At 42.2% G+C, this 17,594-nt stretch overlaps 3 protein-coding genes across 3 annotated transcripts; all 3 read right to left on the minus strand.

Annotated features, from left to right (window-relative positions):
* Positions 1–6,849: 6,849 nt before the first annotated feature.
* On the minus strand, positions 6,850–7,779 carry LOC117750643 (olfactory receptor 142-like). The gene has a single exon (XM_034561915.1). The coding sequence runs from the start codon at positions 7,777–7,779 to the stop codon at positions 6,850–6,852; it is 930 nt and encodes a 309-aa protein (XP_034417806.1).
* Positions 7,780–8,686: 907 nt separating this feature from the next.
* LOC117750645 (olfactory receptor 5F1-like) lies at positions 8,687–9,661 on the minus strand. Its single transcript, XM_034561918.1, has one exon. The coding sequence runs from the start codon at positions 9,659–9,661 to the stop codon at positions 8,687–8,689; it is 975 nt and encodes a 324-aa protein (XP_034417809.1).
* A 4,151-nt stretch (positions 9,662–13,812) lies between these two features.
* Positions 13,813–14,757, minus strand: LOC117750647 (olfactory receptor 6N2-like). Its single transcript, XM_034561920.1, has one exon. It carries the CDS (start codon positions 14,755–14,757, stop codon positions 13,813–13,815), a length of 945 nt encoding a protein of 314 aa, XP_034417811.1.
* Positions 14,758–17,594: the final 2,837 nt, after the last annotated feature.

Below are 17,594 nucleotides of genomic sequence, written 5' to 3' on the forward strand. Positions count from 1 at the left end.
GCAAAGGCCTAAAAAAGAGACCAGAATTTGGATCTACTCCGCAACTTTTAGAACCGACCTGACTAAATTTGAGACTGTATTTGTGTTCCCTTTTACTCAATACAGTCGATACAACAAAAGCCCAGACAAGTTTGCAATTCTTTTATTTAAGTGACAATTCATAAGAATTTATGAGCTACATTTTGTTCTTAACATCTGATCTGTTGGGATTCTTGTAAAAAAAATACATTACATGCATCACAATGCTATCATGTGACAAGTGAACACAGAATAAGTGAATATTTGCAAAGAAACAATGTTTTGAAGCAGATAAATATTGAATGTGAGGTGAAGATACTTTCAGTGTCAATATGAAGGTTGACACTCTTAAAATGTGAACAATTTTCAACTCAAAGTTCTGTCCCTGTCAGGGAGGGGGGAATGTTAACCAAGCCTCAATCGTGCTCCCTAACATCCACCTCTGCAGCTACCACAACCCCAGTGCCTGCATGACGGTCAACGGCGTCACACTTTTACCCCGTGGAAGTTGCAGAATGCCTGCAGGAGGGGGGTCATCCATCTTTGGTCAGACAGTAGCGTTCGCATGTATTTGGGTGGGAAAGTTATGACTTTGTACTTATGAAAATCTAAATCTAATTATAATAATGTATATATTTATATATATTTGTTATAATTATGAAGGGCAATCATATATACGTCAGTCTAAACATGAGTGTTTATTTTATGTTTCATGTACTGCTATTTCACGTTTGTATAATTTTTTGTTATTTGGAAAAGTGCTCCTCAGATTAATTAACGTACTTGCTGACATTGAAACTGACCAGCAAATATCATTCATAATACATAGAAAGTAATTGCAGTTGGTGTTTGTTGTAAATTGTAAGTGACAATTTATGGTAATTTAACAGCTAGGTTTTTTTAACACATTTGACCTGTTGGTATTATAAAAAGAAAGGGGGATACATGCACCATCATGTGCCAAATGAACATAGAATAACAGAACATGTATAATGAACAAACAATTAAACCAGTTCAAGTATTGGATTGAATGTTATATTGAAAACAAAGGCCTTATCAGATGCTGGTGTTTAGGGGATGGTGATACAAGCAGCATTGCATTGGCAAGAAATGTAGTTTTACAGAACTTAGTTCGGGAACAATGACCATGCCCCGAACGCAGCTCACTTCCGGTGCACTTAAGTACTTAAGTCCTGCACACCTGTTCATCCCACCTTGACTCTGTCTCCACATACCGAGCAGAATGGAATTGGAGCTTTCGCTTCCGACAACGACCTGTTCGCAGACGAGCAGATCACGCCCGAAGTCCCGGAGACCCCACCGGCATCCTTCACCGCCGGCAACATCGGCAGCGAACACAGACCCGCGATCCTCGAGAGTCCCGTCACCGATCCCCGGGCAACCCCGACACAACGGAGTTCGCTTACGCTTTTTCCCTTTACCGCGACGTCATCTGCTCGGCCCTCCCCGACCGCAGGCCCGAGCTCGACAATTACTTAACCTTAATCCTCAACCTAGCCTTGCGGTTCGGCAACAACGGATTTTACACTTATCACCTCCTGTTTGCTTCCGAGGCCGCCGTCCGGGTGCAGCAGTTCAACCAGGGCACGTACTGGGGAACCCTCAACCCAGAACTGTATTGCAGAGTCTTCGCTTCCCGCCCTTCCCTTAACTGCGAGCTCTGCGACGCTCCATCCCATCCAGCCTCCACATGCTTCGCCTCAACACCTAGGCCACCCCCCCCAGCTCCACGTAACCAAAGCCCCACCTTCCACCGCAGCTGGACTCCTGCAGCCCCCTCCCATCCCACCACCCCTAAACCAGCCATCCGCCAGCCGACCACCTCCCGCCCTCACCCCAAGGACGCAGACCGGAGAGGAAGACCAATCCTCTACCAGGGCGGGAGGATGGTATGCAACAACTTCAATGACTTAGGATGCAGTGCCTCCAGCTGTCGATTCCTCCACACCTGCTCCTTCTGCGGAGGGGCCCACACAAAATCAACCTGTCCCCACAACCCGATAAAACACAGCCTTTGTAAGTTCCTCAGTACACCCATTAACACCCACACCCTAGCCTCCGCCCTGGAGGGCCACCCAGACCTCCAGTTCACAAGGTACCTATTGCAGGGTCTCACACATGGCTTCCACCCAGGCGTGCAGGTAGTACCAGAGTCTTCCTTTACATGCAAAAACTTGCAATCAGCCACCGTTGAGCCCGACACCGTCGACAAGCTCCTAGCCCAGGAAGTTAAAAACTCATTCATGATCGGCCCACTCACCAGCCCACCGTTCCCCATAATTAGAATAAGTCCAATCGGCATAGCTACCAGGAAGTATTCAGGGAAACAGAGGCTAATCATAGACCTCTCAGCCCCCCGCGGCTCTTCCACCCCAAGCATCAACAGCCTCATCCCTAGCCCAGACTACTCCATGCAGTACACGTCAATTAGCCACGCCATATCCCTCATCCGCCTCGCAGTCCAAGGAGCCTGGCTGTCCAAGGCAGACATCACCAATGCTTTTAAAATAATGCCCATCCACCCTAATTACTGGCACCTCTTCGGCGTCTCCTGGAAATGCGCATACTACTTCGCCGTACGCCTGACCTGACCTGACTGCTTATCCAAGGCACTCTGCTGGATCCTAGTTAATGTCCATAAACTCCCGTATGTCATCCACCTCCTGGACGACTTCCTCACAGTTACACCACCTTCCTCCCCCCGGCACACGGCCTCCACGCCCTGACCTCCCTGTTCCAGGAACTCGGTGTCCCCCTTTCCGCAGAAAAAACCGCAGGTCCCAGCATGTCCCTGGAATTTCTCGGCATCACCCTAGACTCCGTCTTATTCCAAGCGTCCCTACCCTCTGAAAATATCAACCGCATTTCACTTCTCATCTCCAATTTCCTCCTGACCCCCAAATGCACAAAGCGCCAACTGCTTTCACTGTTAGGCCACCTTAACTACGCCATCCGCATCATCCCCCAAGGTTGATCCTTTTTGTCCCACCTCCTTTCAGTCGCCGCTTCCGCCGAAAATCTCCACACACAAGTCACACTCGACAAAGTATGCCAATCAGAGCTTAGATTATGGCACCAGTTCCTCTCCTCTTGGAATGGCATCTCCTTCTTCTACGACGACCACATCACCAAGCCAGAAGACATCCAGCTCTTCACAGACGCAGCGCCCTCTATAGGCTTCGGCGGCTTCTACAGCAACAAGTGGTTCTCAGCCGAATGGCCGCCGGAATTCGCATCCCTCACTCCCTCCTCCGCAATCTCCGAGATGTACCCCATTGTCATCGCAGCCATTCTTTGGGGGCAGGAATGGTCCAAAAAGACCATCGCCATCTACTCGGACAACAGCGCAGTAGTCAATATCATTAATAAGGGACGGTCGCGCTGCCTAGACATAATGCAGTTCATGCGTAGACTAACCCTAGTCCCAGCTCGGCATCAGTTCATCATCCGAGCCGCCCACATCCCAGGTCACAAAAACCCATGCCCATTCCCACAAAATCAGGTCCGCTACAATAAGAGTCTACTTAAGCGGAATTAACTTCCTCACGAAACTGTCCTCAGGGGCTCCGTGTCCCGCCACGACCCATTCGCAAATAGCCATAAAGGCCTTCGTAAAACCGAACCACTTTCCGCTCCTAAACGCCTGCCCCTCACACCAGACCTCCTCGCTCGATGCATCCACACACTCCGTTCAGGCTACCTGTCTCGCTTCACGGACAAAACTCTAGAGTCCATGTTCCTGCTGGCTTTTTTCAGCTTCTTGCGATGCTCAGAGTTCACCGCCCCAAGCTCCGACCACCGGCCGTCACTACACGCCACCACTTCCGACATCTCCATCCATCCTCCCGACACCATCGTATACCACCTAAAACACAGCAAGACCAACCAGCACGGTCCACCTCAGCACATTTATCTCTTCCGCCTAGACTCATTCTTGAGCCCCTACGAGCCCATCCGCGACTACATAAGCTCGAGATCGTCTAGCCGAACCCCCGCCCAAGACCCCCTGTTCATCACGGAGACAGGAAAAGGGGCCACACGGTCCTTGTTCCTCCACAACTTCCGACAGATTTTAGCAAGATCCGGCATACCTCCCGAGTCATTCTCAGGCCATTCGTTCCGCATTGGCGCCGCCTCCGCTGCCGCCAGCCAAGAAATCCCTGACCACGTAATAAAGATGCTCGGCCGATGGTCCTCCTCCGCGTACCTCTCCTACATCCACTCTAACGCAAATACCATCAGGAACGCTCACCGGTGCTTGTCCACATGAAGCTATTTCTTCAGACAAGACTACCCCCATCCACGAGTTTCCATTCCCCCGTTCCCACCAGTCACGGGGACACTGCCGACCCCGCCGACCTTCCCTCTCTTTCTTCCCTCTGCCCCCTCTTCTTCCCTTACCTCTTACCCCTCGAACTCCATCCCTTCCCCCTCGACCCCATCCCTACATCCCATCATCCCTCACCCCTCGACCCCTTTTCCGTTTCATAACTTTCGAATAAACCATTCAAACTCATATTGCTACTAGCGTGATCATTGTTAGTGAACATACAGTATGAACAAAAAACATCACGTATAGAGCATCACCTGAAAGCAGATGATGTAAGTATTCTTATGCCATACATTGAAACACGAGGTGCAGAAGAGTCACCTTTAAACCACTTCCTTAGTGGACAAGAAGAGAAAACCAACCAGGTAGAACCACAATCATGGCAGGCAAAAGCAGAAATGTTCACATCTTGCTCATGATTTGCTCTGTTAGTTCAACAGGTAATTTGGCTGCTCAATACTAACGTAGTTACGTGCTATTTAAATACAAAATAATAATGAATCACATTCCCTGCCAATCTGGGTCTTAGTTTTAATTTGTTGCTTAAAAGTTCAGTTTTTGAAATATTTTCCTCTTTTAGTCTTTTTTTTCTTTGTATTTCAGTTAAGAATCCCAAGCAGGCCAATAACATTTATGTTAAAAATATTAATATTTCTGATTTTATTCCTGAATACAAAAAAGACAAACAGTGAAGTGGCTGCTGGATCTTGTCAATACATCTGTGCATACACATGTTCAACAATATGACACACGGAACAACTGACAAGACTTGGCTTAATGAGATTAATGTAGATAAACAAAAGAAAGTCCATATTTTACTTTATCATCATCCTTTCTAAAATTACAACACGGTAAAAACAGGCTTAAGATGCAGCACCCTCAATCCTGAGAAATAAGAACATTCTATACAGGTGAATGCAATCAAATGTAATAAAATGCATATTTCATTAAAAATGACAGCTTTAAAAGGCATACTGAGCTAATATTTGCTAACTGTGCAAAACATGCAGTCTAATAGTATTACATTTAACTCTAGATAAAACTTCCAGCCCATAGCTGGTTAGGTGGTGCACGTTTAATTTATATTTAGTTTAGATGAATCATAAATCAAATTTAAAACACACAGAATTCTGTCCTTTGAGACAAAATATGCATCTTCCTAAAATCAAAACTATTGATTAAGTAAGTAGGTAGGTTAGAATTAACAGATGTTTGCATGAATGTTGTCCTGTTTTCTATAGAATAGAAGTCATGACAAATTATCATTTAAAAACTGTACATTAACTGTACAGATAATGTGACAAAGTACAATAATTTATATATCAATAATATAGGCCTTTGAGTGTCACTGACATCGAAGAAATTCAATTGTTACAGTAATACGACCAAGAATGCTCTTTCGAATTTTGGTGAATTTAAAACCATAAACGAGAGGATTCATAATTGGAGGTAAGACAAGGAATTGTATTGCAATAAAGTTGTTTAAAGCTTGAGGTAAGTCTGTTGACCCAGCTTTAATTTGTTGCTTAAAAGTTCAGTTTTTGAAATATTTTCCTCTTTTAGTCTTTTTTTTCCTTTGTATTTCAGCTAAGAATCCCAAGCAGGCCAATAACATTTATGTTAAAAATATTCATATTTCTGATTATATTCCTCAATACAAAAAAGACAAACAGTGAAGTGGCTGCTGGATCTTGTCAATACATCTGTGCATACACATGTTCAACAATATGACACACGGAACAACTGACAAGACTTGGCTTAATGAGATTAATGTAGATAAACAAAAGAAAGTCCATATTTTACTTTATCATCATCCTTTCTAAAATTACAACACGGTAAAAACAGGCTTAAGATGCAGCACCCTCAATCCTGAGAAATAAGAACATTCTATACAGGTGAATGCAATCAAATGTAATAAAATGCATATTTCATTAAAAAGGACAGCTTTAAAGGCCTACTGAGCTAATATTTGCTAACTGTACAAAAGATGCAGTCTAATAGTATTACATTTAACTCCAGATAAAACTTCCAGCCCATAGCTGGTTAGGCAGTGCACGTTTAATTTATATTTAGTTTAGATGAATCATAAATAAAATGAAAAACACACAGAATTCTGTTCCACATTTTGATCACGTTAAAACAATTCATGAGAGGAATTGTAAGCGGAGGAATGACAAGAAGTTCTATTGCGACAACATTTTGAAAGATTTGTGGGAAATCCTTTGAGCCAAAATATGCATCTTCATGAAATCAAAACTATTGTCACAGGGAAAGTAAGTAGGTAGCTCAGAATTAAAAGATGTTTGCATGAATGTTGTCCTGTTTTCTATAGAATAGAAGTCATGACAAATCATTTTTTAAAAACTGTACATTAACTGTACAGATAATGTGACAAGGTACAATAATATATATATATATATATATATATATATATATATATATATAATATAGGCCTTTGAGTGTCATTATCATCGAAGAAATTAAATTGTTACAGTAATACGACCGAGAATGCTCTTCCGAATTTTGGTCAATTTAAAACCATAAACGAGAGGATTCATAATTGGAGCTATGACAAGGAATTGTATTGCAATAAAGTTGTTTAAAGCTTGAGGTAAGTCTGTTGACCCATATCGTATTTGCATGATGTCAAACAGTATCGTCACAAGAAAAATGAGCAAGGAGGTTAAATGTGGCACACATGTCTGCATGAACTTTGCTCTGTTTTCTAAAGAATTGATACATGTTTTGATGACATACATGTAGGACCAAACTAAGAAAAGCCCGTGAATTACATAAAAGATTATTGTAATGTATGCAACTATGTTGTTAACAATAGTGTCATCTGAGAAACAAGCAAGTTTCACAATAACCCAATTAACACAAAAAAGTCTTTCAATATATGGGCTGCATAGCTTCAATCTAGATGTTATAATAATATTTGTGCCTATAATGCAAAAAGGTGATAACAAGGAGAAACAGATTAAGAGTAACACTCTCTGCTTTGACATAATAGAGTGATACTCCAGGGGTCGACATATAGCCACATATCTGTCATATGACATGACTGCAAGAATAGACAGATCACTGCAGGCAAATGAGTACATCACAAAAGCCTGAACAAGGCATCCAGAATAAGAGATTACATGAACTGGAGACAGCAGATCCCAGAGAATCTTGGGGTAGAAACCTGTTGTCCCATAAAGTCCATTCATGCAGAAAATGCACAATAGAATATACATTGGTTCATGCATGTTCTTATCCAAGATGATGGTCACAACGAGAGCAACATTTACCAGCACAATGAAACAGTAACACAGTAAAGTGAGAGAGAAGAGAACAACTCTGTAGTTCATTGTTTCATTTAAACCTGAAAGGAAGAAAAACCTTACATGAGTAGAGTTATGCATCATGGTTAGAAAATCAGCTTTTAGCCCTGTGTTATGTTTGTCCGTCCTTAACACACTGTTTGGTCCTTCATCTTAAAGTTATTAATATCTTGTCTTACTACAGCCACACATGAGCTTTGGGAATTCAAACCAGCCAATCAACGTTCAGAAATAGGTTTCCTCCTTGTTTCAGCGGGCTGCGATCTACATTATAAGAATACAGAAAACCTTAAGATGGCGGCTTCCTAAGGTTTTAACATTCATATGAAAACAACTATTTCGATTGGCAGTCAGGAAATAGAACATGCACATATTAACAATAGCTTTGCCCATGTATGCATATGCATCTCGTATGCAATCTATTGCAAGAGCGAGGCACTTGGACAGCTATAGTGTCCACCTTTATTTGTAGCTAGCTGTTGCTATGTCCAAACTAGCATCTTGCAAAGGCCTAAAAATGAGACCAGAATTTGGACCTACCCCGCAACCTTTAGACCCGACCTGACTAAATTTGAGACCTTGTCCCTGAGACAGAGGCTATATTTGTGTTCCCTTTTACTCAATACACTAGATACAACAAAAGCCCAGACAAGTTTTCAATTCTTTTATTTAAATTCATGAGCTACATCTGATCTGTTGGGATTCTTGTAAAAAAATACATTACATGCATTACAATGCTATCATGTGACAATTGAACACAGAATGAGTGAATATTTGCAAAGAACAAATGTTTTTGAAGCAGATAAATATTGAATGTGAGGTGAAGATACTTTCAGTGTCAACATGAAGGTTGAATTAATGGCACTGTTGTGATATCCTGTCATCACTTGTTTCAACCAAAAATAATTTTAAAAAACAGTTTATCGCATTAATCCATATTTTACATTTCTAAATCTGAAAAATCCATTTAATTAATTTCCCCCTGTCTGTCTCAGTTTGAGTGCTTGACTCTCATATGGAAAGTCATTGGATGACACTTTGCATCTTTCTCTTTAATATGAAGTAAATAAAAAAATTTACAGCGAACTTTGGTAAGGCTGAATCCATAAACAATTGGATTCACCATCGGAGGCATGAGCAGAAATTGTATTGCCATAAAATTAAAGAGGTTTTGGGAAAAATTAATTGACCCAAATCTCATGTACAATAAATCTAAAAGCACAGCTGTCGAAAAAATAATCAGGGAGATCAAATGTGGCAAGCATGTCTGCATGAACTTTCCCCACTTCTCTTTTGAGGCTCTGCATGTTCTTATCAGATAAACGTAAGACCAAAGAATAAACAAAAAATGTCCGAAATAAAACATTATGTTAAAATATGCGATCGCAGCATTTGCTTTGGGTGGTGAGCAAGCTAGAGTAACTATCATCCAGTTCACACAGTAGATTCTCTTTATGTGTAAGCCACATAACCTCACTCCCAATAATGATGCCGTGTTCATAAACATACAATACAGAGGTAAAAACCAGGTTAAAAGTACAAAGAGGAAGATTCTCTGTTTCGTCATAACTGAATGGTAAACAAGAGGGCGACATATTGCCACGTATCTGTCGTATGCCATCAGAGCTAAAATGGATAAATCACAGCAAGTTGATGAGTGTATTACATAACCTTGTAGCATGCATCCGGCATAAGAAATGACATGCGATGACAGAAGATCCAAAAGAAATTTAGGGTAAAAACCAACAGTTCCATACAGCCCACTGATGCATAGATTACACAAGAAGATATACATTGGCTGATGGAGTTGTTTATCTATAATAATGGCTACAATAAGAGCAATATTTCCCCAAAGCATCATTAAGTACCACAGTAGAGTTAGAAAGAAGAGGGTAATTCTTTGTTCTAATTTAAAATCCAAACCTGAAAGAGTAAACAGTGTGAGACCTGTAACATTTTTCATCATCTGCAAATTTCACAAATTTCTCAAAGATTAAGTTTCTGTTTCACTGCATGAAATTACGCATGACACCGGTCACCAAAGAATAAGAGGAGAAATGCAGAGTGTATGCTCATGCTGTGCATCAGTGACAGTTCCTCACTGTGACCGCAGTGGCTGCACCCTGCATTAAATACTTTTTCTGAAAACAACAGCGGGGCCTTGGAAACTAAACAGGCCAATACCATTGTGGGACCAAATAATCAACAAACTTGTTTGTCTGGATTTCCAGCTGGGATCAACAATGTAATGTAAACTGGCTTATAATGTATAATAACATAATAATATAAAGTTGTGAACAACAATTCTGGCAAGTTGCAAATATGATGTCAGTACAATGCTCACTGACAAGATATTTCTTTTTTTTTTTTTTTTTCATAAATGTTTTTCATAAAATGTCTGATATAGTAATGATAGTGACTGGAGCATTACGACATGTTTTTACATGTTATGTCTAGGTACTGGCTGCACAAGGTTAGAGAAAGGCTGTGGTCTGTTTTAATACACAAAAAGTCCATAGCGACCCGAAACTCAATGTGTTTTCTTATCGTTCCATCCAAAATCACCATATTTCCGAACCTGAACCAAAGTGCTGCGAACACTGTACTCTAGTGCAGTGATTCTTAACCACCTAGAGCAGGGGTTCCTAACCTTTTTGACCTCGGGGCCCAACTTTTCAAGTTCAAAGTGGCCCGGGGCCCATTCAAATATTAGTGGGGTGTTCGCACCAAACGCGTCGCGTGTTTTCCGCCCGAGTGGATCCCATGCGGGGTCGGTGCACAGGCGCGAATGGTTGCGAGTTTCGCCGGGCGGCGCAATAGATGCGAGTCACGCCCAGGCAGAACACAGGACACAGATGCAAGGTTTTCCAGGTATAGTAGTCTTTATTGATAAGACTGACACTCCAAGGCAGAGAAATAAATATGAGCTATCAAACTTATCTAGAACACACTTCTTCCAATAAATAAATAGGAAGAAGCATGGCTATAAAAGATTATCAAAACAAAAGATCACTCCACTCTTGGAGGAAAACAAAAATACTTTTAACTTTATCCAACCAAAAGGGAAGGACTCTTTTGAACGTCACATAAACAAAAACACTCCTTAAAAACTGGAGGCACAATGAAAGATTATCAAAACCCAAATCACTCTTTACGGAGGAAACAAAAGACTATGAAAACTTCAACAATTAAACTAAATCTATGACACAAAACTTACGAAATCAAAATCACTCTCTTGGAGGAATCCAATGGAACAGAACACGATGGCTTGGTATTCAAGGCTTAGTAACTATGGCCGGGCTAGAGGGACCGCACGGACACAAGGGCAGAAACGAACACACTGGCACAGGACAAGGAGAGACGCCGACTATGAGTACACATGAGGGAAGTGGAGAAACAGCTGGACACAATCAGGAATCAGGGAAGACAATCAGGCTGGTGACACATGAGGAAGGGTAAGTGACCTGAAACGAGAGGAGAGTTACTATTTCAAAATAAAACAGGAAATGACAAGACAAAAAGACCCAACAAAATAAAACAAACCCAACAACTTCACCGCGGTGCGACACTGCGTTACAACATTTTCGCCAGAGTTGAAATATTTCGGCTTTGGCGAGGCTTTCGCAACTCGCGGGGTTGCGGGGGCCAATCGGCGTTGTCGAGACGTGGTCGGTGGGGTTCGCTCAGCTGTGTGGGCCTGCAGCGATGTTGTGGGCCCGGACGCGTGGGTGTTGGATGTGGCCACAGGTTCTGCTTTGGACTGGTTGTGGGCATCCCACGGGCGTCGGAGCGTCCGGCACCCTCGTGTCTAGCACCCTCGTGTCTGGCACCCTCGTGTCTGGGTTCATGGCATCGGCCGTGGTCTTGCGGTCTTCTCGGTGACTTTCGCCGACTGCGTCTCGGTGGCTTCTGCTTCCAGCGCATTCGGGGGCCGCGGCCCTATGGTTAAGAACCCCTGACCTAGAGGGCCGCAAACAACTTTCATTTTTGCACCTGTGGGCCGCGAGACACCAGAGGTATTACTGTTATCCATGAGACGCTCAGTTACAATATAGCTTCCCACCACTTGGTGGCGGTAATGCGTCAGTCAGTTGTTTTACAAGCTCCAATAGGCAGAAGAAGACACTGGGCCAGACGCTAGCCAGTAGCGAAAGTTATGGAGAAGTATTTAAAACGAAAAAATGAAGAAAGAAAGAAAAAAAAGTCTAAATCTTTTTGCAAGTACAATCCCGACTTCACTAATTAGGGCTTTATTAACGGAGGTGACGAGGCAGAGCCCAGTGTGTGTGTAGGTGTGTGTAGGTGTGTGTGGAGTTTGGGCTAACGCTACCAACACAGCACTGAAGCCTTCAAAGCTAAAGCGGCATCTCGAGACCAAACATCAGCGCTCGTGGGAAAGTCGTGGGATTTTTCAAGAGAAAGTAAAATGGGCTCCAGAAGCACAAAAGGTTTGTCGTGTCACTGACTGGCAAACACGAAGATTCGCAGATTATAAGGCTATATTTTCATTTGCACATTATTTTATTTTATTAGTTTATTTAATTTGAAACGTATTATTTTGAATGTAATTTATTACCACATATTATTTATTTATCCAATTTCAATTTTTCTTTATTTTTAGTCCCTCCTTTTTTCTCTCTTGTAAAATCTATTTATTAATAATTTGTGTGTTTTAATAAGCCTGACTTGAGCCTTTACATTTGTTCTTGTATTAGCTTGATTTGTTCAATGAATTGTTCGCCTGTTGGGCGTCTTGTTGTTTGTGCAGGTGTACATACACATGATGAACACATGTCTTTGTGATGATCACATTCCGTCATGTTTTTGCTTGTTTAACTGTAAGTGGATTTGATTCATGAATGTATCTCAGCATGCCCTATGGGGCCCTTAACCCATTCCTGGGAACCCGCATGGCCTTAGGAGGTACCAACCAACGATAATGACCTCTAAAGGGGTTCTGCCTTCGTCGCTGGCCTCCAGACTTCTCCCGCCTTCTCAACCGGCCTCCAGACTGGTAACACTTTTATCATCGGCCTCTAGACTGGTTCTGTCTCCTGGCTGTACACCAGAGTGGACCAGCCTCCGTCGCCAACCTCTGGCATCTACTTCAGATGTGCTCAGCCCGTCCGGTTCTCCTCGGGCCCATCCTCCGGAGCGGCTCCACCCATCTGCCCAGCCCCCAGGCCATCAGTCTGAGGTTTCCTGCTTCAACGCTGTCCAGCCCTCCATTCTTCAGTTCCCTGCCCACTTTGAGATATCCCTCAACCCTGAATCGCTCGCAAAAGTCTGATCTTCATTGACACATTATTGGAGGGCCTGCCCCCAACCCATGCTCCTCATTGCAACTGCTCTGCCTGCACTGTATACCTGATTCCAACTACTACTTACTGGCAGCTTATAGAATCATTGCCAGTTTATACTAATGATGATTAAAAGAGTGTCCCTTGTGACTGTTACACTATGATATGTTATATCATTAGATTATTATTACTCATAGATTATATTACACATTACTGATGTTACTGTACTTTTAGTTGTTGTGGTGGAGCTATTACTTCATATCGGACTGCAACTAATGATTTTCATTATAGAAGCAGGGAGGAAATGGGGTAGGACGCAGGAGCCAAGACCGGCTTCAGACACAGCCAGGTCCAATGGACCCTGTGAGGCGAGAAGGCACAAAGACTGCGGGGCAGAAGTAGAGTTAGTAATGTACAATGAAGAGACGTAAATTCGTCCATAAGGAATAGCTTCTGAAATAAATTATGAATACATGGAATATATTTAATATAACCCTTAACCTGTTAGAAAATCTTAAACAACTTTAAAACTCTCAAAGCTAATAATTTTTTTATGTTGTGCTGACAATGCCAGTTTTCCCAGTGACACTGTTATGTCATACAATAAGCCCACACATTACGACAAACTCAATAGTAACACTAAATACAGTGAACGTGATTATGTTTTTTTAATGATCAACAGAAAACAATATAAACATATCTCTACATATTGATTTAAAACAAAGTAATTTATATGAAACACATCATTGTTGCAGTCCATTTAAAAGTAATGATAAGATCAAACCACTTACTTATAGAAACGGCATATGTACCACTTTTATTTTTCTTCGCTTGTTCTCTCTGAGCATGACAACATATTTAACACACATTTTCTAATTTTTGGTAGCTTCAGGCCATACACAAGAGGATTCACAATGGGAGGAATCACAACAAACTCGAGTGACAGAATTATTGCTAGAAATGGATTCAGCGCTTCAAGATTAATTCTGCTGAGAGCAACATCACAAAACACAGTAATGGCGTAATTGACGAATGTAACAATGTGTGGCAGACAGTTTTGTATGACTTTGCTCTTGAACCCTGCCGAGCGTTTCCTACAAAGGAGAAGTATTCGTATATATGTATACATGACAAATGCCAGGGGCAGAAAAACGGTGCTTGTGGACACAAACATCCCAACAAGGTTATTAATCACAGTACTGACACATGACAATTTTACAACAGGCCAGTTGGCACAAAATACCTTCGGTATCTTATTGCCACACAAAGGAAGGCTGGAGGCCAGATGAACACAAGCTGCAACAGAAAAGCCTGGATAAATCCATGCAAAGGCAATCAACTTGGAGACCATCTTGGATGTTATTTTGTTGTGGTAATTTAAAGGTTGACATATAGCAACATAACGATCATAGGCCATAATGCCTAACAGCGTGAGCTCATAGGATGCATAGGTGTAAATGACATAGATCTGAGTGAAACAAGCTGTGCGTGGGATCAAATGAGTATCAGACAGAAGGTCTCTCAGAAACCTAAAGAAGAAGCCAGCAGAGCCGTACAGAGAGTTAATAGAAAGACACATGATAAAAATATACATGGGCTCATGTAAGGTTTTCTCTCGTGATATCAACACTATTACCACAAGATTAGCTAAGACGATGAAAGCGTACAACAGGAGACACAGGACAAATGCTGGGTAGCGGTAGTTGCCAATGTTCACAAACATGGTGAGGTTGAAATACGGGGGGAAAGTACTGTTTTCCATTTAGCCCATAGAGAGTAGCACAGATGGTGTGATGAAAAAAGACTACAGATGGATCCTGTTAGTTAAGGGTTGGTTTTGACAACTAAGGCAGTGACAGGTATCTGGTAGGCACTGAGTCAAACCACATAACACAGTGAAAAATAAGAAGAACCATGTAATAACAATCAACAACAAGTGAAAGGTAAGTACGTTAAATCAGAATAGCTTGAGAAATCCAACTCCCAAGTAAATCACCAAGTCCTGAATGCTGACTGTGTGTCCTCTGTGTGGCTCGGCAGGTATACCTGCTGTGGCTTCGCAGGAGCAGCGGAGAGCCTGTATATCTTGTCACACATGATTATGTCACTGCAGTCATCACTCAATGGGGAATCCATAAATCAACCAATTATTGATATTCCCTTCGTAATGGCATGGGGATTCGATGGTGAAGATGCCAAAACATTTGCTGATGGTGATGAAGATTGCTTAGTAGATGAATAGCTCTTAGCGTACGTGTACATTTACCCTACATGTTGATATACATACTGACGGTTTTCCGTCTGCAGGTTAAGATTTGAATGAAGAATGATCAATTGCATCAGCTACAACTTGACAGAACAAATCACTTCAAAGGCCAAATTCTGGATTAAAACTTTAAATTCCAGTTGCCAAACCAGTGGTGTAAGGTATATAAGGGACCCCACTGCACACTATTATGATTGGCCTCAGTGAACGCTGATAACCAGTTATGGAGTACGCAGACACACATAAACACATCTTCTTTAATTTTTGAGTTATATATATTCTTTCTACATCATTTGTAAAACTCATTTACTTTCACATTATTCAATTTGGAACTAAATGTATCGTGCTATCATTTTGAAGTCTCTTACGCCCCATTTGGTTGCTCTTGTGTGATTGAGTCTCACAACACCGGCAAAGGAAGCAGCAAGCACGGACATGTTAATGCTCCAGCAAAAGGTTTATCCTGGTTACGCTTATGCGGAAGTGCTTCAGTTACTTCAGTTCACTGGTTGCAAAAAGCCAAAATGGCAATGGTCGAAATCCAAGATGGTTATAGCCAAACTGGAGGCTTCAAAACCACAGTTCACAACCCAATGGATGATGTGACAACAACTATGTTCACTTCTTACATACAGTCTATGGTCATAACAGACTTTCGTTCTGTTATAAGGACACCAGAAGACTTCCCATGTCTTCATGAAATCCCCACCAGCCTTAGCTTTAATTTGTGCTGATGACATGATGAACATGGTAAAAATTATACCTGCCTAACATCAACATTTTAGCATTGTCGTCGTGAGCTTATTAGCGCGAAGCATCGCTTTGCCCATGAAGTACAGCCTCACAAAGCTGCTAGCATGGCTGTAGTCGAGGCTGAAATGTATTTGTATTCTTTCATTTCACTCACTTTTCATGACTACATGCACTTCATTGAAGATGCAAGGTCATAAATATATTACCTGACTCACATATTCATTAAAGGGGGCTTGGTTTGCTGTCACATCCAGCACGGTCTCACTTAGGGTGACCATATCCATAACACCAAAAAGGAGGACACTATGAGGTTTGTGAGGCTGTGAATAATTGCATAGGACTCTGGCGTGCTCCCCTCTACAATACATGTTTGCTTGTATGTGTAACAGAATAGGAAAACATAGTCTTGAATAGTCAAAAAGTGTTTTGTTCACAGTTAATGTAATCTGTATGTACCTGTACAGAGTAGGGCGCTAGGACATCCGTACACAAAGCCTGGGCTTTAGTTCGGCCACACATCATCCCCTGAGCTATGGGCGAATCACTAAATAGCTCTCGGTCCACCTTCATGCTGCAGTCTCCACCCCGGTACGACTGGTGGTGCTTTACAGCACGGTAAACCTTACACAGCTCAGCAGCGGAGATGTTGTCATCCAACGGCGACGTACCTTCTTAGAAAAATAAATCTGAGCGAAGAGATACGTCTGTTACCTTTCTGCTTCCTTGTTCCCGCATGTCTTTCAATGGCAGCTTTACTCTGACTGCTTATGTCAACATCACAGCGACAGAGAGTAGAAGCCACGAAAGGAGTCTCGACTGCTTTTTGAAATAAAATCATGTTCTTTTGTCCATTCTGGGTTGAACGCCGTCCGACATGTTGACATGTTTTCTTCTCTGTGTTAAGTTTCTGTCAATGTAGCCAGCAGCGTAGCTATGACGTAGCCAGCACACAGACCGTTGTTTACGTTTTTAACCAATGCTATAGGGTTAGAACCTAACCCAAGCCTATCAGATATGTATTTGACAACGCTTTTAACCAATCATTTGTTAGACTGCATTCCAGCTAAATATTATATCGCGGCTCTTTAGTCCCAGTGCAACTCCATACGCGTATTTGTCCTCCTCCATACGCGTATTTGTCCTCCTCCATACGCGTATTTGTCCTCCTTTTTGGAGAGCCGGACAAGGCATTGAAAATCCGGACTGTCCGGCCTAAATCCGGACGTCTGGTCACCCTAGTCTCACTCCCAAAAATACCGACATTTTGTCAGTGGCCGTTAGCCTCAAACTGTGACACTCTAGGTTCCCCTGTAGCATCAGTTCTGGAGGTGACAGGGACGGTGGGCCAGTTTCCATTCATTACACGCATAGTGTCTTTTGAAAGAAAAACCTCTGTCTTTAAGGAAGTTAGGTACAGGCAACAAGACAACTCAGTAAGGTTTCGGAAAAGAGTGTGGTTGATGTTAACTTGACTGACTCACTACTCTTGTGTTTACCGAGTGACAAACAACTCACAAGACAGATGAGGCCAGGGCAATATCTTGCTCATTATACCAGGTCAGTTGCTCTGGCTGTCTAAT

The sequence above is a fragment of the Cyclopterus lumpus genome, chromosome 21, assembly GCF_009769545.1.
Source record: "Cyclopterus lumpus isolate fCycLum1 chromosome 21, fCycLum1.pri, whole genome shotgun sequence".
In the NCBI taxonomy this organism is placed as follows: domain Eukaryota; kingdom Metazoa; phylum Chordata; class Actinopteri; order Perciformes; family Cyclopteridae; genus Cyclopterus; species Cyclopterus lumpus.

Bases quoted from the DNA above. Each gene is read 5' to 3' on its own strand.
- LOC117750643 (XM_034561915.1), bottom strand. From the start codon at position 7,779: ATGATGCATAACTCTACTCATGTAAGGTTTTTCTTCCTTTCAGGTTTA.
- LOC117750645 (XM_034561918.1), bottom strand. From the start codon at position 9,661: ATGATGAAAAATGTTACAGGTCTCACACTGTTTACTCTTTCAGGTTTG.
- LOC117750647 (XM_034561920.1), bottom strand. From the start codon at position 14,757: ATGGAAAACAGTACTTTCCCCCCGTATTTCAACCTCACCATGTTTGTG.